The 21,053-nt window shown below is 49.6% G+C and overlaps 1 protein-coding gene and 1 long non-coding RNA gene across 6 annotated transcripts in view; one reads left to right on the top strand and one right to left on the bottom strand.

The window, feature by feature from the left end:
• Positions 1-3,060, bottom strand: part of LOC310710603 — a 16,812-nt gene extending 13,752 nt beyond the window's left edge. Inside the window, exon 1 of the long non-coding RNA XR_014528149.1 lies at positions 2,905-3,060. This is a non-coding gene — a long non-coding RNA (uncharacterized lncRNA). The remainder of the gene's footprint in view (positions 1-2,904) is intronic.
• The window catches only part of INPP5B (inositol polyphosphate-5-phosphatase B), a 21,146-nt gene extending 1,455 nt beyond the window's left edge, over positions 1-19,691 (top strand). For 2 of the 5 annotated variants that reach the window (XM_083511453.1, XM_083511452.1), the window contains exons 4-22: positions 272-301; positions 1,085-1,201; positions 5,663-5,765; positions 6,944-7,114; positions 7,606-7,707; positions 8,583-8,697; positions 9,866-9,982; positions 10,789-10,976; positions 11,989-12,100; positions 12,618-12,727; positions 14,338-14,473; positions 14,934-15,044; positions 15,691-15,853; positions 16,784-17,019; positions 17,371-17,487; positions 17,827-17,911; positions 18,476-18,603; positions 18,715-18,826; positions 19,188-19,691. In XM_083511453.1, the coding sequence (XP_083367579.1) occupies positions 272-301; positions 1,085-1,201; positions 5,663-5,765; positions 6,944-7,114; positions 7,606-7,707; positions 8,583-8,697; positions 9,866-9,982; positions 10,789-10,976; positions 11,989-12,100; positions 12,618-12,727; positions 14,338-14,473; positions 14,934-15,044; positions 15,691-15,853; positions 16,784-17,019; positions 17,371-17,487; positions 17,827-17,911; positions 18,476-18,603; positions 18,715-18,826; positions 19,188-19,312 (2,378 nt within the window). In that variant the 3' untranslated portion in view covers positions 19,313-19,691. Of the gene's footprint in view, positions 1-271; positions 302-1,084; positions 1,202-3,173; positions 3,401-3,967; positions 4,826-5,662; positions 5,766-6,943; positions 7,115-7,605; positions 7,708-8,582; positions 8,698-9,865; positions 9,983-10,788; positions 10,977-11,988; positions 12,101-12,617; positions 12,728-14,337; positions 14,474-14,933; positions 15,045-15,690; positions 15,854-16,783; positions 17,020-17,370; positions 17,488-17,826; positions 17,912-18,475; positions 18,604-18,714; positions 18,827-19,187 lie in introns of those variants that run through there. The other 3 variants (XM_083511454.1, XM_083511455.1, XM_083511456.1) reach the window with 3 other exon arrangements.
• The last annotated feature ends 1,362 nt before the right edge of the window (positions 19,692-21,053 follow it).

The following is a 21,053-nucleotide window of genomic DNA, read 5'->3' on the forward strand; positions in this document are numbered from 1 at the left end:
CCTTGGCCACCCCCACCCCCAGATAATGATCATTGACCAGGCCTTTGTAGCATGGTCGGTGTGGGTAGGGAGAGCTTAGGGTAACCCCTTTGGTGGCATTTGCACCAGCCACCAGCCAGGCAGCTTTTAAACTATTGTTTGTATGTTTTTAGCTTTCTGTATTTTATCTGTGTTGCTTTAATTTGTGCAAGCCACCTTGAGTCCTGGGCTAGGAAGAAGGCAGGATACAAATAAATAACTAAAATAATAAAAATAATTTCTCCTTTGACAGTTGCTGGGGAGAATGACCTGCACATTGTAGGTAAGCTTCTGCTGTGGTTCTTGTAAACAATGATTCCCCAGAAGTGTGATGGTGCCTGCCCTTCACTTCTTGGATTGCTTCACTCCCTCCCTGGCAAGCAGAGCTGTGAGCAGCACCAACGGGGCCATGGATTGTTCTCCACACTACACAAATAACCAAACTGTTGTACCTGGGAAATGCTATAGCATTCACTGACTGGGCAAAACACAGGCCCAAGCCAGCCAGTTCCCACTGAGATGAGCTCCTCGGCTTGCTTCGTTCTGCTTCCACTAAGTCTTTGTTTCTTATTTAATTTATCTCTCCCTTCCCGCCTCCTGCCACCCTCCCAGAGCAGCTCCTGCAGCCCACAGAGCAAATCTTGGGTGCCCAGCCCCACTCTCTCTGAATTCTGAAACTTCACCAACCACACACTTCAAAGCCAAAGCTGAAATACTGCTTTTTGAAAGATTAAAACCTGCCTTGTTTTTGTGTACTAGGCACACACGTGGAGCTTTGCCTGAAGGTGCTGCCACTGATCCCCACTGCTGCGTCCATATGTATATTGTTCATTTTATAAGTGTGCATGGTGCCCTTCAATACAGATATTTCCATGGTCGCTTATGGGGAACGAGAATGATGCAGCCATTGGCTTCTGGGTAGCTTTAGCTGTGCCCAGGTTTGTCCATGCTGCTGCATGGTAGGGCAGCAATAGGAGTGCTCCTGAAGCTTATTCTCCAGAAATGCTTCTCCCAAGGTCAGCCCACAAAGTTGTTCATGCTGCTCTCCTCTCTCCTTCTCCTATAGGCTCTGATGTCACTGTCCAGATCATCTCAAGCGATGCCAACTTGCTAGTGCAGCTGCCTTTTGGTTCCCAGACACAGACTTTCTTGACAGAGGTCAGGAAGCGCTGCAGCCCAGCAGGTACGATACTCTGTTACTCATGGGAAGGCCTCGAAGTTTGGGCTACATTTAATTTTGCAAAGGACTGGAGTGGGGGTCAGTGTTGAAGTCCTGAGGCTTGTATGGGAGCTTGCCACAGTGACCAATTCTTTAAAAGGCTTCAAACCACCATATACTTGATTGTCACTGATGCGTTTCAGTAACCATAAAACGTTATATGTCCAGGCTATCTGGAGGACTGAATCTTCCCAAATTAGCCTGCCTGGGCATTGAGATCTCCTAGGAAGGCCTTTCTCTCAGTCTCACAACTTTCACAGGCATGCTTGGTGAGGACACGAGAGAGGGCCTTCTTCGTGGTTGCTCACAGGTGGTGGAACTCCCTTCCACAAGAGGCTAGCTTTCCTTTAGCCAGCAGTCAAAAACTTTTTTGTTTTGACAGGCCTTTGGCCATTAACTGGCTGTTGTGGTAGGATTTCTGAGAGGTGGTGGTGCGTGTTTGTGCAGTTTTAAATGGTTTTAAGTGGTTTCAGTGCTGTTTGTAATAGGATTAGTTTTTAATGTTTGTATTGATTGTTTGTGCTTAGTTATACCATATATGTTTTAATTTATGCTGTGAGCTGCCATGGGTCCTGCACTGGGAGTATAAGTCAGAATATAAAATAAACAATTAAATTCTCTGCCTGTGAGAGGATGACCTGGAGAGAGCAAGTGAGCAAGATGCATTTGTCATGGTGGGACAGATCCTGTGCTTGCTTGCTAGTGCAATGGGGCCTCCACCAGATGCAAGACCCCCTCTCCGGTGCCATTCTAGGGCAGGATGGCAACAAGACAGCAGCAGACAGTTAAGACAACAAGAAGGAAGAATCCAAATTCTGCCTATGTGCTCTTGTAGTCGAGTGGAAAGACTAACCAGAAAGAGAGCCTCCGAAATATATCTCAGTGCAGCACAGTGGGTCATTCTAACCCCCCTTCAATTAGTGGGGCCCTCCTTCTACCTAATTTATTAATTTCATAAAATTTACACACTGCTTGATTGCAAACAACCTAAAAGCCGTTTACAAAAAACAAAAACAAAAACACCAACCCTGGATAATATTATAAATAGGAAGCATTAACAACAATAATTTAAGACTTAATAGAAGTAAAAATAACTATAAACAAAAACATATTCAAACTCACATCAGCTTCATAAATATCTGGGTAGGCTAGTCTAAATAGAAATGTTTTTAGCAGGTGCTGAAAATAGTAGGGTGAATGCGCCTGCCTGATATCAATAGGCAGCGAGTTCCAGAGTGTAGGTGCTGCCACACTAAAATGTTGAATTCTTACAAATGTGGAATGAGTATTATTATGAGGCATCTGTAATAGTGCCAGTTCTGCAGATTGGAGTGGTTGAGTGGGTGAACAGGAGGTAAGGCAATCTCATAGGTAAACTGGTCCCAATGTGTTAATAATAATAATAATAATAATAATAATAATAATAATAATAATAATAATAAATAATTTATTATTTATACCCCGCCCATCTGGCTGGGCCTCCCTAGCCACTCTGGGCGGCTTCCATAAAAACCAAAAATACAGTAAAGGGCCTTATATCCTAATAATAACCCATAGAACTTAACCTTGAACTTATGCCTTAAGTGACTGCCACCTTTCCTGCCCAGAAGTCCAAGGGGTGCCACTTTCCTCTCCCACATCCATCAATCTCTCTCCCCCACCCCTACTTTCCCAAAAACCTTAGCCTTGTCACTCTCAACTGCGGTGAAGCTCAAGCGCACTTGATCGGACTCTTTTAGCCTTTCTCCCCTCGCCCCTTAATGTTCCGCCAGCGGGATAGACGCGGGAGTAGAGCTGCTGGCACGACCAGTATTATGTATGGCGGGTCGTCAGCGCACACGGAGCTTCCCAAAGCATGAGGGGCCCGGTCCGCCTGCAATGCGAGAAAATGCTCATTGTGATGGTCATGACCATCAACGATGAATCAAGGTATTTTTAGCCGCGGTAGCGCGCGGCGAGGGAGTCCGCATCTTGCCATCCCTCCTGTGGGGGCGCTGCTGAGCTCCGCTGGGCTGATCTGGATCCGCTCCAACCTCGGGCGGGGGCGTTTCTGGAGGCGAACCCCACTGTGATTGGCTGAGCCGAGCGAAGGGTGTGGCCTGGTGGGCAGCTGCTCCTGGGATTCAGACCGGGCGATGTGCGCTTCTTGGCGGCGGCGCGCAGGTAGGAAGAGGCGCGCGCTGAGGACTAGGCGCTTGATCGCGACTCGGGAGGAAAAGATGACCCGCCGTTGCCTGTGGTGCCCGGCCGGCCGGCTGGCTAGCCTACTGGCGGGAAGCTCCTTGGAGCGGGGGGTTCTCCAGACTGTGCCCTACCTCGCAGGGCCGTTGTGAGGGAAGCAGGGCCGCCGCCACTTGCATCGCGTGGAGAGGCGGCAGCAGGTCCCGCCCATACTAGAGCCCGGTTAAGGGAAGGAAGATGCTGGGCCCCTTCCCCGACGCGTGCTGCAGCCCTAGGCCAGCCTTGCAGGTGCTGGCTGGGCGGGGGCAGCCCCGAGGCGCGCCCTCTTCCTGCTGCTCCGGGCTACCCGCCTTTTCCTCGGCTGGCGCTTCTTCCGCGCAGGCAGCTACTCGGGAGGAGGAGGAGGATTTCACCCTTGTACTTTGGCTGCATTTTCCACACGCCCAAAGCGGCTTTTGCCCTGCCTGGAGGGATGGAGAGAGCCGGGCTCCTCTGCAGGGAGGAGTCGGGAGAGATCCGTTGGCCCGGCGGCAGGAAATCCTTTGGCGGCAGGCAGCCGCCCGCTCGTCTCGGGTCCCTGGTTGCTCCTGCAGCAGAAGCAGCAGCACCTGCTGGTTCCTGGCTGGGAGCCCATTCTGCCTGCGGGGAAAATGCTCTCTGGGCGCGGTGGGCTTCAGGGCTAAGGGATCCCCCCTCCCAACACTTTACTTCTCTGCCCAAGCAGCCCCCACCTGCTGCCTGGCGATGCTCCATGTGGAGGCAGGAAGCTCTGTAATGTTGCAATTTCAAGGCTCTTTTCCCCAGTCCCAGGCACGGCTGGCTTCAGGCTTTCCTGGTGGGTGGGGGTGGTGCAATCCCCCACCCCATCCGATGCTCTTGCCTGGCCTGGGCTTGCCTGCGAGGGCAGCAGCGGTTGGGCTGCTTCTGGCCTCAGAGAAGTTCGGCTGGTTTCTCTCCCTCCACCCCAGTGCCTCTTCCTTTCGTCATCCTGCAGAAAGTGGATTACCAAGAGGAGCGGATGTTGCCGTTTCAGCCAAAAGAATATAGAGATGTTGAAAGTGGAGCTTACTCACAAACACTTGATCCGTAGTCTACCGAAAGAAAATTCTTTACAGACAGTATTCCTCATTTTGGACACTGGGATATTGGGCTTTAGGAGGGAGCTTAACCTGCTGTTTAAAAAAGTTCAGGGTTCCTAAAGCATTAATCAGAACTCAGTTTCAAATATTCAAACTTCTGAAGTTTGAAGGTTTGTAAATTGTGACTGTGGTTGCACTTCTTTTTCAGTACCCTGGAAGACCCCCCTCCCCAGTATGTGGATCCATTGGTTCCTTGAGCTTTGAAATGTGACTTAAAAACAAAAATAGAGCACCATCAAAAGCTCAATATCTAGGAATGTAAGAGATTGTGAGTGATTGGTGTGTCCGTGTGCTATTTGTGGACTCAACCTCCCCCGCTCCATGCTGCTGAATCACTTTAGATGTTTCTGGCTTTGCTCAGGCAGGCTTATCTGGTGCAGAGAGGGTTGCAAAATGGGCAGCTTTGCCTGCACCCCGTGATTTTAATACTCTACTTCTGGCCTGGAAGAAACATAATGTGAAAAACTAATAACACCATTGGCATTTGGATAATCTGCTAATAACACCATTGGCATCTGTCTGTCTCAGGAGCTGATGGAGGGGTGTGCTTTTGCAGGTGAAGTCAAAGACCACTTGTAATTAAGTAGTCTAAAAAACCAGTAACGTGAAGCACAGCTGACATTGCTGTTTCTTTGGGGCACGTGATTGTCCTGGTGCCTGCTTTTCAGACTAGTAAGGGGTGGCAGAGAAAAGGTGGTGTTTGTGTAGGACCAGAACATTAATCCCTTGGAGAAGGCAGGAGCGGGAATTTGGATCTGGGAGGCTGCCATTGGCTATGCTGAATCCTCTTCCCTAGCCCACAGGACTCGCTGCTTCTGCTCTCATTGTGGCCTGTGGCTCTGATCTGTGCTAAAAGGCAGCTTGCTCGCTTTCCTCCCAAGTTCTCCCTCTTGCTATGTTCATCTTTTCCCGCTTGGCCATCCCTGAGACCAGCTGTGAGGAGCACAGCATTCTGGCAGCCTGCCCTTCCCCCCACCCCAAGGAATGGTGAAGCCGAGATAAGGAGGAGCCTCCTCCTTCTCTGAGAGTCAGCCTTGGGCAGGCTGAGATTTCCCAGGCACTGGTCAGAGACAGACAGCTTTCATGGGCTTCCTTTTGCTTCTAGGAGTTGCTGGGAATGAGGACCCAAAGCAGAAAGGGAAACAGCCACCAGCTATGAACCAGATGGGCAGCACAAGTGGTGCCAGTCCTGCTGCTGCCGTTCCCAAGTAAGTTGAACATGACAGCCACAGCCAGCCTTGGAAACATGTAACGTAATGGGGTCAGAGTGCCTCTGTGCCTTTTGCTTCTGGGGTTGGCAGGCTTGGATTGCGGTTCAGAGGGTGTCTTTTTCTCAGGCAGACTTCCAAAAGTTAACAGGAGCAGAACCTCCCTGAAATTTCTTTTACTATCCCTTCCCTCTCTCTTTATAGCAGTGGTTCCCAAACCTTATCTGGCCACTGGCCCCTTGGTTCTATAAAAGGCATTATTCAGAATAGTGGTTTGCATGACCCACTAAGGAAGATAATAACATAATAATAGCACACAGTAACAATTGCATATTTATTCATAATCCAATTAGAGTGGTACCTCGGGTTACATATGCTTCAAGTTACAGACTCTGCTGACCCAGAAATATTACCTTGGGTTAAGAACTTTGCTTCAGGATGAGAACAGAAATCGTGCTCTGGTGGCGCGGCAGCAGCAGGAGGCCCCATTAGCTAAAGTGGTGCTTCAGGTTAAGAACAGTTTCAGTTTAAGAACGGACCTCCGGAACGAATTAAGTACTTAACCCGAGGTATCACTGTAGAACTAATTGGTTTAATTCAACAAAATGAATGAACTTTTATCTAGTGTTACCAACTTTTCTAAGTCTGATAGTCATTTGCACCTGCAGCACTCCCCCCCCGCCTCTTAGCACCCCCTATGCAGGGAATCCCACAGCCCCTCAGAGGGCACCACTTTGGGAACCACTGTTTTAAAGAGTAACCTGCCTGACGTGTACTATAGCAATTTGGAAGCAAAGGACAACCCCTACCGTGTGCTTGTGCAAGGCTCCCAAATTGGATTGGGCCCACAGCTCCAAAGTGCCAGATAAGACCCTGTATCTAAGGGGAGGCAGTCCTCACCTTTCCTCTTGCAGACCTGTAAGGGGGGCAGTGGTCCTGAGGATGCAACACTTGTAAGTGTAGAACAAAGTGGGTTTTTCCTCCTGGCACTGACTCAAGGCAGTGAGGGGGAGGCATGTGGGCTAGTGTTGCAGCCCCACCTTGGCCCTCCTTGTGCCAGCGTGGGGCTCCTGGCTCCGCTTTGCTTTCTGCCGATAGCAACAACACCTGAAATAAACCAACCCCTGCCCCCCTCCCCAATCTTCCTCCCTCCCTCTGCCCTTTCCTCTCATTTCCAGGCCCAACAAGCCCAAGAATGACATCACTAGCGAGATGGTCCGGTCCTCCAGTGTGCTGGTGTCAGAGGAGATGCGGGGCTTGTCCATGCAGACCTTTGGGCTGAGAGACACCATCATCAAGTCTCAGCTCCTGCAGAAGGAGGACGAGTACACATACCTCCAGGGCTTCAAGTAAGGGTGATTCTGAGAGAGCAATGCCGGGTGTGTGTGTGTGGCAAAGGCAGCTTCACGCTTCCCCCAGGGGGAATGACCCTGAGCCTTTTACACCACAAATGCACAAGCCCCTTGGCTATTTGCCTACTAATTTTATTTATTTATTGCATTCATATTCCACCTTTTTCTCTGGTGAGCTCAAGGTGGCATAGGTGCGTGTTTCTCCCCTTCCTCATTTAACCCCCACAACGACCTTGTGAGGTAGGGTTTGCTGAGAAGCAGTGACTGGCCCCCAAGGGCTCAGTTTCATAGCTGAGAGGGGATTCAAACCCTGGTTTCCCAGGTCCTAGACCAACACTTGAATCATTGCACTACGCTGGCTCTCACTCGGGTGCCAGGGCAGCTGGGCCTGGGTGTAGAAATGGCAGTGGGGTTCCTCCTCCTCCTGTACTGGTGCGGCAGAGGTTGTTCGCAAGATTTGGAGCAAGATTTTGTGTGTTTCTTGACAGGTTTTTCGTGGGCACATACAACGTGAATGGCCAGTCGCCCAAGGAGACTCTCCAGCCCTGGCTGAGCCACGATGCTGAGCCCCCAGACATTTACTGTGTGGGGTACGCTTTTCTTATCCATTTATTGTTATGTTTCTCGTCCACCTTTTATCTCCTCCAGGAGCGAAAGTAACATGCATGGGTCATCCCCTCCTCATTCTGTCTATACATCAGCCATGTGAGGTAGGCGAGCCTGAAAGGCAGTGACTCACTCTCAGGTCACCTGGTGAGCTAGGTGGGAGGGCTTTGCACCTGGCATCCCCTCCTGCCCTAGTCGTCTTCCTCCTCCTCCTCCTCCTCCTCCACTTGATGAGCATTGCCCACTTGGATACACGTGTGTGAGCACTTAACACTTGGATGCCATCTGGTTTAATTGACCCACTTAACTTCATTCTGACATCATTCTAACATTCATTAATTTTACAATATTTCTGTACATAGTCTTTAAATTTCTTCCAATCTTCTTCCACCGACTCTTCTCCCTGGTCTTGGATTCTGCCAGTCATTTCCGCCAGTTCCATGTAGTCCATCACCTTCATCTGCCATTCTTCCAGGGTGGGTAGATCTTGTGTCTTCCAATACTTTGCAATAAGTATTCTTGCTGCTGTTGTGGCATACATAAAGAAAGTTCTATCCTTCTTTAGCACCAATTGGCCGACTATGCCCAGGAGAAAGCCTCTGGTTTCTTCAGAAAGGTATATTTAAATACCCTTTTCAGTTCATTATAAATCATCTCCCAGAAAGCCTTAATCCTTGGGCACGTCTACCAAAGGTGAAAGAATGTACCTTCAGTTTCCTTACATTTCCAACATTTATTATCGGGCAAAGAGGATGCTGGACTCTATGGGCCATTGACCTGATCCAGCAGGTTCTTCTTGGGTTCTTCTCCATGGAGGGAGGGTATGCCCCTAGCTCATGGTTTGCTCTCTTGAATGCAGCTTCCAGGAGCTTGACCTGAGCAAAGAGGCCTTTTTCTTCAATGACACGCCAAAAGAAGAGGAATGGTTCAAAGCTGTGACCGAGAGCCTTCACCCGGAGGCCAAGTATGCCAAGGTGAGCTGGCTTCAGCTGCTGAGAGGACCCAGTGACCCCCTCTTTCTCCCTGAGGCTCTTCTGCCCCTTCATGCAGCCCTCTGTGTGTGTGTTTGGGGGCGGGATGTTCTGCAGAAGAGGTTAATGTTATTGGTTTCAGAACTCACAGGGTTACAGAGTTCTGGTGACGTCTCTTTCCTGAGGCTTGGTTACAAACACTCAATGGGAGTGGTTTGACTCTGAGTGTTTCAGTTTGCCTCTGGTGCGCTATGCGAGAGGGAGAGAATGGGCGAGCTTTCGCCAGGCTGATTTATGCTGTTATTCTACTTGATTAAAGGCTAAGAAGATAAGGAATGCCTTGTGTCTGTTCTGAATTTATTACCCACATGCTGCAATTGTTTCTAACTGCTGCGATCGCTCTGCTAACGGCCAGGGAGGCAGAGGACTTTTGGATCGGCACGAACAGTCTGCAAGCTGTGCAACGGGAAGCATGCTGGACTCCATGTTTGTTTTTCTTGGCACTCATGGCACTTTTGGCCTCTCGGCTGCCATAGTTAATGGCAGGGGTTGGGGACAAGGGGACGTGCTTCCCTGTGAAGGACTGTAAAAGAGGCTCATGCCTTTTCCAAGTCCACAGGTGATGGGGAAGGCAAAAAGGGGCCTTCTGCAAGGACGGGGGGGGGGGATTCCATTTTCCTTCCAGGGCAATGTGAGCAGCAGCCAGTGAGGTCACACCTGGCATATTGGCAAGCTGGAACGTTAGCAGAGGGCAACCAATAAAGGGCATGGAAAACAAGCCTGATGAGGAACAGTTGAGGGAGTTGAGGATGTTTAACCTGGAGAAGAGGAGACTGGGAGGTGATATAAGAGCCATCTTCAAATATCTGGAGGGCTGTCACATGGAGAAAACTTGTTTTCTGCTGCTCCAGGGGGCAGGACACGAACCAGTGGACTCAAATGACAACAAAGGAGGTTTCGACTAAACATTAGGAAGGACTTTGATAGTAAGGTGGTGGAGTCTCCTTCACTGGAGGTTTTTAAGCAGAAGTTGGATGGCCATCTGTTGGGGATTGCTGAGCTGTGATTCCTGCATTGCAGGGGTGTGAACTAAATGGCCCCAAGAGGTCATTTCTCTACAGACCTGTTATTCTATAGCCTTTGTGTCTTTGTTTCCCTGGTTAACATGCAGGTAAAGCTTATCCGGCTTGTTGGCATCCTGATGCTATTCTACGTCAGGACTGAGCTCGCTGTGCATGTTTCTGAGGTGGAGGCCGAGACGGTTGGCACGGGCATCATGGGGAGGATGGTGAGTATTCATCAGGGGAAGGGTCTGCTGTTGCCATTCTGGGGCCACCCAGACCTCTCTCTGTGAGAGCCTTGTAGGGTGGTGCCCCCTCATCTATCTCATCTACTCTTGCAGGAGATGGACATGAGGGGGCCTCTGGGCTTTGTTTGGCCTGGGTACCAGGCTCCCCTGCAGAACGTGGGCTGCATCTGGACCCTCAAAAGGTTTTGAGGGGTCCCAACTCAACCCCACCCCCACAATTTGCCAAACTTTTTTAAAAACTTTTTTTTAAAAGGTTGTTACTATTATTGCATTTATACACCATTCTTTTGCAAAGAGTTCAGTGTGGTGCGCACACTTCTCCTTTGCATTTTATCTTCCCAACAGCCCTGTGAGGTAGGTGAGGCTGTGACTGGCCCAAAGTCATCCAATAGAATTCGTGGCTGAGCGGGGATTCAAACCCTGGTTTCTCCCTGATCCTAGTCTGACACTATAACCACTCTGACTTTGCACTATCTGCTCCTGTGGGTCCTCCGCAATGATTCTGTGATGCCCAAAAGTTTTTGTCAGTCATCAAAATTTCTCCTTTAATTAATACTTGGCCATGCCCACTTCTACATAGTTTTTTTTTTTTTTTAGCCCCTTGGCCCCCAAAAGGTTAGCCACCCCCTGCTTTGTAGGCCCTCTCTTTGCACCTTCCTGCTTGCTTCAGAGAGGTCTTGGCTGGTTGCTTTGGAGTCTGTTCTGCCTGCTCCTTCCATAGCAGGCAGGGAATAGAGTCGCCACCTTCACTCTCTCTCCCGGCTTCTCTTCTGCTGCGAATGAAGGGCAACAAGGGGGGAGTGGCCATCCGCTTCCGGTTCCACAACACCACCGTCTGCTTCGTGAACGCCCACCTGGCAGCCCACACCGAGGAGTACGAGCGGCGGAACCAGGACTTCCGTGATATCTGTGGACGCATGCAGTTCTGCCCGCCAGAGCCAGGCCTCCCACCCCTCACCATTGGCAAGCACGAGTAAGTGGGGGCAGGGGGAGGGAAGCAAGTGGGAAAGGATCCAGCCTCTTCTGTGAAGTTGTGGAGCAAATATGGAAACTTGGCTTTATGGGTTGGGGAATAATAATAATAATTTTATTATTTGTACCCCACCCATCTGAACTGTGTTTTTTGTTGTCTTCTTATGGTATGTCTCCTCAGGGCCTTGTTTCTCTTCACCCCCCACCTCACCCCATTTCCCTAATTTTTTAATATTTGTTTGGCTTCACGTAAATTTGATTCTATTACCTACCGTTTCTTTCTTTTTAAAAAATGAAAAGCAGTTTGGGGAGTGGCTGCTTAACCCCATTCCTTCCTGGCGTTTTCCCTTTCAAAGTACAACCCCACCCCATCTTGCACGGTGTCTTTCTCCCATGAAGGAGGGCGTTTTGGATGGAGAAACAGCTGGAAGGAAAGGAATTCAGCAACAGCAGCTCTCCCTCCTTGTGCTCGTAGACTTCTATAGTTGCTTTTCATTTGCTTTTGGAAAAAGCCTCTCCCAGGAGACAGTTGCATGTATCTGCTGTGTAATCTATAGTTTGGTTGTGCTGCTTATTTCATCAGCCAAGACAGTGATGGGAGTCCTCTGGACTACAGTTCCCATCATCCCTGGCCTTGGCTGTACTATTGGGATTTGGAATCCAACTGGAGGACTGCATATTTATTTGGGGAAATCACCACCAGTCTCAAAGCAGCTCTCTTTGCCAGCACTGTAGTCTGCTGCCTGTCTTCCGCCTCCTAGCTATGTGAGGTGGCTTCAAGTCTAGGACTTGTGTGAAGGACCATCTATTTCCCAGACCTTCTGGTGGTCACTGATTTGCTTCCAAGTTAGTAGGAGGAACTAGGAAGGTTGTGGGTGGGCAAGGAGCTGGGAACATCTCTTCATTTGCTGGGTTGACACTGTGCGTCTTGGGGCTACGTGGCTGGGAATGGGAGCTATGAAGAGCCTCAAGGGTGCTGGAGCCATTTCCTTACACCAGCGCCTCCCTTGCAGTGTGGTCTTGTGGCTGGGAGACTTGAACTACAGGCTGGAGGAGCAGGACGTGGAGCGGGTGAAGAAGCTGGTGGAGGCCCACGATTACGCCACCCTTTATCAGCATGACCAAGTATGTGAGGGAGCTTTCGGTAGGCAGGCGAGATCTGCCTTCCAACAAGGGTCAACCTTCCAAAGAGAGAGTGCAGAGCTCTTGCGGCATTCATGGGGCCAGGGCAGGTGTTGGGGAATGCTGCTCTGTTGCTGCAGCTGGTTCCAGAAAGTGGCTAGGAATGGCTGGGGAATCTTTCAGCTACAAGAGTCCCTTTACTTCTCCTTTGAATAAATGTTTTCATTCAATTTTTGAGAAATCTGTAAGCAAATTTAACAAAACACAACTGGATTGTTATTCCATCAAGACTGAAAACAGTCCCAGTGAGTTCCAAAGGAGCCTTAAGACATGTAGCATAACCAATCAACTATTTTGCTCTACTAAGTCAGGAGTTCTAATGGACGTGGTTGGCCTGTATCAGGAGGCAGGATTTGCTGCAAGAAAGCGGGAAGGGAGGCGTGGACAATCCCGAGGGAGGCTTGGGTTCAAAAGATGCTTTGCTGCTCAGTTTCACCTCTCCGCTCTCTTTCCTTCTCAGCTGAAAAAGCAGATGGAGGCCAAGGCGGTCTTTGAAGGCTTCCTGGAGGGAGAGATTTCCTTCCAGCCAACGTACAAATACAACACTGGGTCTGATGACTGGGACACCAGGTAGGCTTGTCAGGAGCGCCACAGCCATTTTGGGTGCTCTGTTCTTTGCATGCCGCCAACTCTAACAGGGAAGTGGTGATGGTCCAGAACAGCCAGAGGCTTCTCTTGTGCAGATGCTTCTCTGTAGCATCTGCACAAGACTAGACCAAAAAAACCACACGCATGCAAAGCCATTTTAACCTGTGAGCTTCTGTTTTGTTTTTTTTTAACCCAGTTAATAGCTCTTAGAATGCTGCTTTGGAGAAAACCCCCCTGAAATACACAAGCTAGTGATGGCCCCACCTCAGAGGGCTTACAAACTGGGGGAAGCAAAAGCAAAATGTTCCCCTTGGCTTAATGCCGGCAAGGGGATGTGGCAGCCCTTCCCACCATTTTGAAAGCTGCCACTTTTGGTCAGTACAGTGGTACCTCGGGTTACAGACGCTTCAGGTTACAGACTCCGCTAACCCAGAAATAGTACCTCAGGTTAAGAACTTTGCTTCAGGATGAGAACAGAAATCGCGTTCCGGCGGCGTGACGGCAGCTGGAGGCCTCATTAGCTAAAGTTGTACTTCAGGTTAAGAACAGTTTCAGGTTAAGAACAGACCTCCAGAACGAATTAAGTTCTTAACGCAAGGTACCACTGTAGTTGGACTTTAAAATGGCATGAAAGGGTGTATTTTACTGGATGTATCCCACGACATGGGAAAAGTCATCTCTGTTTAGAAAGAGGCCTTGGAGATTTCTAGTGCAGAAAGACTGCAGATCTAAAAATAAGCAACTATGAACTTTTGGTTACTTTTTATTACATGTTACTGTTATTTTTATGAGATGTTATTTTTTGTGGTTGCATTTTTAAACTAAGTTGGGGTTTTTTTAAAAAAAGTTTTTAATGTTGTATTTTAAATTGTTGCAGTCTGCACTGAGATCTTGGAGTGAAGGGTGGGTAATAAATTAAACAACATCAACAATGTCCCTGGACTTAGGAAGCTAACCTCTCCTGATGTAGTTTACAGCAGCCTTGTAATTTTATTTGGCAGTTACATAATTCCCTTTTGGGAGGTTTCCAGTGGGGTGCACTTGTTCTTTTTCCAGGCTCATCCCATGTGGCTCTTAAGCCTGGCGCCAGTCCACTCACACTTTCCAGAGCAGCTGAATTAATAGAACAGCAACATCCGTGTGGAGTATGGGGAAGCTAATGGGGCAATGCGGACCCCCATTCCTAGGACATCTCTAGAAACCGTCCCTGCAGACTTCAATTGTGGGCTGCCAGTGACTCCTACATCTCAGAAGATGGCAAGGCTTTGTTCTTGGGTTGAAAACAGCTGGTACACCCAGAGCAAAACGTTCCTCCACACAATAGATCCCCACTCCATAGAAAACTAGCGTATTGAGGAGAGGACTAAGCTGGAACCAGCATGTCTGATATGCTAGTTTTCTTCTGGCAGGGACTCCTTTCATTTTGGGTATGGAGTGACTGAGGTCTCCCATCTCTCAGGGTATTGCAGACGCTGTCTGCTGTTTCCACAGTCTTCATGTGCTCTCCTCCTGACAGAGCAACAGCAGAATGGACGGAGCCAAGTCTGGTGGCCGAAATGACCGTTCTTCTCCTTGCTTTGCCTCCCATGCAGTGAGAAATGCCGCACGCCAGCCTGGTGTGACCGGATCCTGTGGAGAGGGAAGAATATCTCTCAGCTGAGCTACCGGAGCCACATGGCCTTGAGGGGCAGCGACCACAAGCCAGTCAGTGCCATCTTTGACATTGGGGTAGGCATCCGCCTCCCGCAAGCCCAGCTGGTGTGAGAGCCTGGGGAGGGCTCCCATCACTCTGGCTTCCTCCGTTTTGCCACCCTCTCCTTCTCTTCCACAGAATCATAGAGTTGGAAGGGCACCCCAAGGGTCATCTAGTCCAACCCAGAATCCCAGCAACCTTGGCTAGCTCTGAAGCTGGCCAGACACTGTGCTGCACAAGCAAATGCTGCATCTTCCACCTTCAAAAAATCAAATCAAATCTTGGGCCTCCTTTCTGTAGGTCTTTCCTGGGCACCTACCACATGGTGCCCCATGGGATGCGTTTGACAGCCAGCTTCCTCTGCAGCTTGGGTGTTGGGTGCTTAGTTAATATGGCAGGTGATGCTGAGGACTCCCGGGCGGGGGAACCTCCTCCTCTCTGTCTCTCCCTCCTTCTCCCCCCAGTGACCCTTCTGCTGCTGCGTGTTCCATTCAGGTGAAGGTGGTGGACAAGGAGCTCTACCGCAGATCCTTCGAAGACATAGTGCGCTCCTTGGACAAGATGGAGAACGCCAGCATCCCGTCAGTCACCCTCTCCAAGAGGGAGGTAGGATATGTTGCTGCTGCTGACCTGGCCAGTGGGCAGCATCAAGAGGCTTGCTTCTGGAGATACAGCCCCACTGGGCCTGCTGGCTCAAGGCCACGTTTGGGGCACGGCAAATTCATGGCATTCCACAGAACGAGCCTCCCAGCGGACCTCTTTCCCAAGCTTGCCGCGGGGACCTGGATGTTCAGTGGAGCTTGAGGTCAAGCCCTTAGTTCATAGAATTGTAGAGTTTGAAGGGACCTCAAGGGTAATTTAGGGTCCAACCTCTGGCATGCAGGAATCACAGCTACAGAATCCCTGACAGCTGTCTGTCTGACCTCTGTTGGAAACCCTCCAATGAAGGAGAGTGCACCACCTTCCGAGGGACTCTGTTGCACTGCCGAATGGCTCTTACCCTCAGAAACTTCTTCCTAACCTTTAATTGGAATCCCCTTCCTTGTCCCTTGTCACTTCCATTGGTTCAGGTCCTCCCCTCTGGAGCAGGAGAAAACAAGCTTGCTCCATCTTCTATGGAGACAGCTCTTCAGTTATTTGAAGATGGCTTTCCTATCTCCTCTTAGTCTCTTCTCCAGGCTACATAAGCACAAGTCCCCTTTTCTTTCCCACCCTTCTCCTCCGTGTTTGTGGTTCTTTTCCCCACCCACAGTTCCTCTTCAAGGATGTGAAGTACATGCAGCTCCAGATGGCGTCCTTCACCATCCACAATGGGCCCGTTCCTTGCCAGTTTGAGTTCATCAACAAGCTGGACGAAGAGGCCTACTGCAAGCCATGGCTGATGGCAAACCCCAACAAGGGCTTCCTGTTACCTGGTGAGCTGGGAGGTCTCTGTCTTTTCATGGTGTTTTACCACCCTTCCTACCTGATCCTCCCCCCGGGTGACAGCCACAGATTGCTCTTGGCCAGCCCAAGCTGATTCAGCATCCTGTGGCTGTGTGCACCTGATCCATCCAAGGCCCTCCAAATATGCTCAGTTTGATTCAAGCTTCAGACAAATCTGGTTCAGAGCCCCAATAGCCACAGTTGCTCACAAATTGAAATATCACTTCATTGATCTGGAGAATAGCCGTGTTTGTAGCAAGAACAGCAAAAGTCCAGCAAAAAATTAAAGACAGATTTATTGCGACACGAAGTACCTTTTGCATTTCACCAGCTGTCAGGGCAGGGAGGGCTCTGTGTATCCATGAGCAGACTCTGTCGATGCCTCATCCAGGGACCCAGACAGTCTTCTGCCTGCAGCTCTTTGGACTCACAAAGCAGCCACCCCTCCCCTTTTCTTGGAGATGTTGTCAGGTGAGCAGCTCCAGGCCCCTCAGTTTGTATTTATTTATTTGTATTTATACCCCGCCTTTTTCTCCAAGGAGCTCTAGAGTGGTGTACATGGTTTTCCCCCCTTCCTCATTTAATCCCCACAGCAACAACCCTGTGGAGATTCAAACCTTGGTCTCTCCCAAGTCCTAGTCCAGCGTTCTAACCATTACACCACACTAGCTCTCAGTTTATCCTTTGAGGCCTTTGACGCTGTGGATCCCGGTGTGTGTTGACAGTGGGGCTGGGTGAGCATTTTGTGGGTTTGCTCTGGAATCTTTCTTTCAGCAGGAGCTTGCTCATCTTCCATCAGGGACCTTCCTTGTAGGGATCCATCTTTCCTCCTCTTTCTCCCCACCCCACAAACTACATGTGGTTGCGAGATGCTTTGAGGCTTGGTGTTGTCAAACTGTCCATCTTCCTTCTCCCTGAAGATGCCGAGGTGACGGTCGAGTTGGAACTGTTTGTGAACAAGTCAACAGCAACGCACTTGAACTCTGGAGAGGACCAGCTGGAGGACATCCTGGTGCTGCACCTTGACCGGGGCAAAGATTACTTCTTGCCCGTGTCAGGGAACTACCTGCCCAGCTGCTTCGGGTGCCCCCTGCAGACCCTGTGCCACATGAGGGAGCCCATCCAAGAGATGTCGCCAGAGGCCATCAGGAAGCTAGTGAGTTCTTATGGCGAACCAAGTCTGCTGCCCTTCATCCCAAAGACATTTGGAGGGAGTTGGCTTGGGAGGAGGATTGCAGACTAGGTGTCTCTTTGGGGACCTTCCAACTCTTGCTTCATGTGCAATGCTGCTTTGCAGAGGATGCTGCCTCAGACTACACAGTCCTTCCAGTCCAGGACTGTTCACACTGACTGGCTATGGCTCTTCAGGCGGCGGCGGGGTGTGTGTGCATTCCCTGTCCTACCTGGAGATGCCATAGGGAATTGAGCTTTGGAGTCTTCTGCATGTAGAGCAGGTGCTCTACCACTGAGATTATGGCCTTTCGCCAACCCTGTTGCTCCCTTCCAGGTTCTGCTGCCATTGTGGTCAAGTGACAATGATGCCTCCTGGCCCGAGAAGCCCTTGGACATTCCTAAGGAGTTGTGGATGATGGTTGACCACCTGTACCGCAATGCTTGCCAGCAGGTTTGAAGGATGCCCCTGGACCTGAACTTCCTTTTGTGTGCTTGGCCTTGTTATGGGAAGAGGGAAGGATAGGAGCTTAGCTTTGGCAAAGCCCAGCAGGGGCAGGAGCGCTCATTAAATGCTGGGGAATGAACAGTATGGTGCTTGCTAACTAACAAGGGGGCTTCTACACTGTTTGTGCCCTGGAGTTTGGCTGCATTGGGTTCATTGTGCCCTTGGGATGTGTGATTGTATTCATGGGTGCAGCTCCACAGGAAGGCACTTCCAGCAGATCTAGCAAAGTGAAACTGATCTTTTTTTGCCTTCTTTGCCTTTCACTGTGGCTGCTCACGTTTGCAGGAGGACCTCTTCCAGCAGCCGGGCCTGAGGGTCGAGTTTGAACAGATCCGTGATTGCCTGGACACAGGGATGATGGATACGCTCAGTATCCTTGGAGGAAGTGTGTTTGAAAGAGGGACTGGCATTATCTTTCTCTCTCCCACCCCTTGTAATTCAGTACAGTACAATTGCATATTATGCACGATTTCAACCATATGCGGTTGAAGGCAGGCTGGTTGAAATTCTACAAGTTAAATGCAAGCAAGGCAGAGGGCTTAAATGCTCTTGCCACACTGGGAAAGCCTTCTGGTGTTTCTGGAACGTAACCCCTGCATAAGATGCAATTCTACTTCATTACCGTGGAGTCTGCTGATCCTCTCTGCAAAGTACATGTTTACCCCCTCCCTCCCTTAGCAGTTCAGTCAACCCAATCCCCATCCCAGCTACCTATGAGCTGGGTTTCTGCGCCAGATGAGGCAAACATTTCTCTCCCTGTGAATACCTTATTGCAGCTAGTTGTCATCTTGCATTTTTTTACTGCCTCTGTGGTTGTGCAGCCCCCTATGCTTGTGCCTCCTTATGGGTGAGTGGGCTTTCCCAGTGTCTCAGCATTGCAGCTGGCACTGGCCTCATCTTGGCGATTGCCTGTTCCTTAAACATCACTGGCCAGATGGCAGCAACCACTCGGTGGCGGAAGCTTTGCTGCTCTTCTTGGAGAGTCTTCCTGAGCCTGTCATCTGCTACACGCTGTACGACAAGTGCTTGGAGGCTGCTGATAGCCATGTGCTGAGCAATCAGGTGAGCCAGTAGAGGCCGGCTGCCAAAATGGGAGACATGTAATGCCCTGGTCCCTTAGTGGGGGAAGTGTGTTTGCATGCGTGCAACAGCTTCCTTCTCTGTTGTTCCCAGGTGGTTTCCACGCTGCCCAAGTGTCATAAAAACGTCTTCAGTTATCTGATAGCATTTCTGCGGGAACTACTGCAGCACTCTGTGAAAAACCACTTGGATGTGAATATTCTTGGTGAGAACTGATCCTGGCTTTGGTGGATGATCCTAGGATAATTGAACTGGGATAAATGGGGTCGTGACCTATTTGATTTAAATGTTTTGGCATGTCACACACTTGACAGGAATGCAGCTCATTTAACTATGCCCTGGAGCAGCTTGTTTCAAAACATAGGTTGAGCCAAGTGGAGGTGGTGAGCTGGCATCTCAACTCCTGTGCATTTAAATATTCGGGACACTGTGCCAAAAAACCATCAGCTGGTGCAGTGGGCCTTGAGAAGGGCAGGCATCCCCCTTGATAGCTCCTTACATGGAACTCAGATGCCACTTTTGTATGCAAACACTAATGGATTTTTTTTATCATGTTTCCTGTGCAGGTAGCATATTCGGGGGGCTACTGCTCCGTCCCCCTCCTGGTCACACCAAGCCAGGCATTGCCGAGAAGCGGAAAGCTCAGCAATTCATCCAGCAGTTCCTCTTGCGGGAAGAGATCACACTGTGAAGGCCGAGGACTAGTAACTATAGGCAGGGCTTGTGTAAAAAATAGTTTTGTATATTCAGAAAATTAGATTTTGCAGTAATTGTGTGTTTTTTTAAAAATGTAAAGACATGTACATACTTTTTAATTCTGGAGCACAGGTCAGGTGGGAAGAAGCAGCTGCTACTGTGTTAGCAGCACTATAAAGCACAGTGAGTTTTTATATTAAAAATCCAGTCTGCCCACTGGATCTTGACTGTGGTATGTCATGTTTTGTGACAAAACAATGTCCTCCTTTATCTGCCATTGCCTTAATGCTTAATCTTTGATAACCTAAATCAGCTACTTTTATAAGCAAAGAATGTAACATAAATATAATTAAACATTTTAACTTATTAACGTCCATGCTGCTTGCTATCATTTTTAATCCAAGGAGGTGTCTGGCTTGGCGGCAGCAACACCTGAAGGGCGCCTTTGGGATCTTAACATAAGAGCACAGAATCTGCTGCATCAGGCAATGGCCCATCATGAGCATAGCCATCATGGCTAGTAGGCTTCGATAGCCCTCTGCTGGATAGAGATCAGGAGTGTGCACAAAGCTGGCTTAAAGCTAAATCTCTGGCCATTCAAATGCCACACTGGCTTCATGTCTAGTTCATGGCACTTGCTGGGAGCCTGGTTCACTCTTTTTGACTGGAGGGAGTCTGTTGATTCTCTGAATGGGGTTGGAGGCCCAGGACTGTGATCACATTTTGTGTTCTTACAAGGTATGAAGGCATCACAGCCAGGATTTGCTGCCCTGACTAGCAACAATGTTTGATGCTGTAACTGCAGGGGAAGTTCTCACTTCCTCCTTTTCAGTCCTGCCTTCCTCCTCTTAGTGGGTAACTCTGGCCCTCCTAGCCTAGAAAGTTTCCTGTGCCCCTCTAACAACCACAGTGGAGGGTTAATGGAACACACAACCCTTCATAAATTGAAAGGAAGTGTGTGGTGGGGCTCTGAGGATGTGTGCGCAAGCCCCGTAAGAAGTGAGAGAAACATTTCTCTCCATTTCCTACACACTAAGCTATTGTGTCCCTTTCATTACCTCTTTCTTAAGTCTTCAATTGTTGCAAGCCTACTGCTTGATTATTTTGGCTGCCTGTTTCTGCCCTGCTCCTCTGGTGTGGTGATGGGGCACCTGCCAGGTTCTTTCAAGCAAAGAGCAGCCTTGATTGACTGGGTTACCACCTACACTGAGACTGGAGTGATAGGGAGTCGAGTAGGCAGGCAGGGCCCCCCCCTCTTGTGCTCACTTGGGGCCCCTCCAGGCAACCTGCTCATTAACGAGCGTTTTAATTAGCAAGCCTCTAAATTATCGAGCCTTCTCCCTGACTTCAATAGTACCTGCTCATCCTGGGGTGCTTTTATAAACTGCTTTGGCATTATTATTGTTTTCAAATTAAATAGAGGTCTATAAAATAGATATGCCAAGGAGCGAATCGTCCTGCGTTCTTCAGGCTGTTAAAGCACCTCTCAATCATTCATCCACGCCACTCTTTTCCAGTGCATTCCCTCGCCCGCTATCCAAGCTGCTCGAGCCTTTTTCGGGTGGGCAAAAAAATCGTTTCAACTCCACCTGCGCGCCGCGTCCTGCCTCCCGCCCCGGCATCTTCTCGTCCACTTCCCGCAAAACAGATGCAGCCTGGACTCGGTGCCAGAAGAGGCTTTTCGCTCTCCATAAGGGGAGGGAGGCTGCAAGGTCGGCCTTGCCAGGGTCTCGGAT

The sequence above is a fragment of the Podarcis liolepis genome (assembly GCF_965112155.1).
Source record: "Podarcis liolepis genome assembly, chromosome: 7".
Lineage (NCBI taxonomy): Eukaryota > Metazoa > Chordata > Lepidosauria > Squamata > Lacertidae > Podarcis > Podarcis liolepis.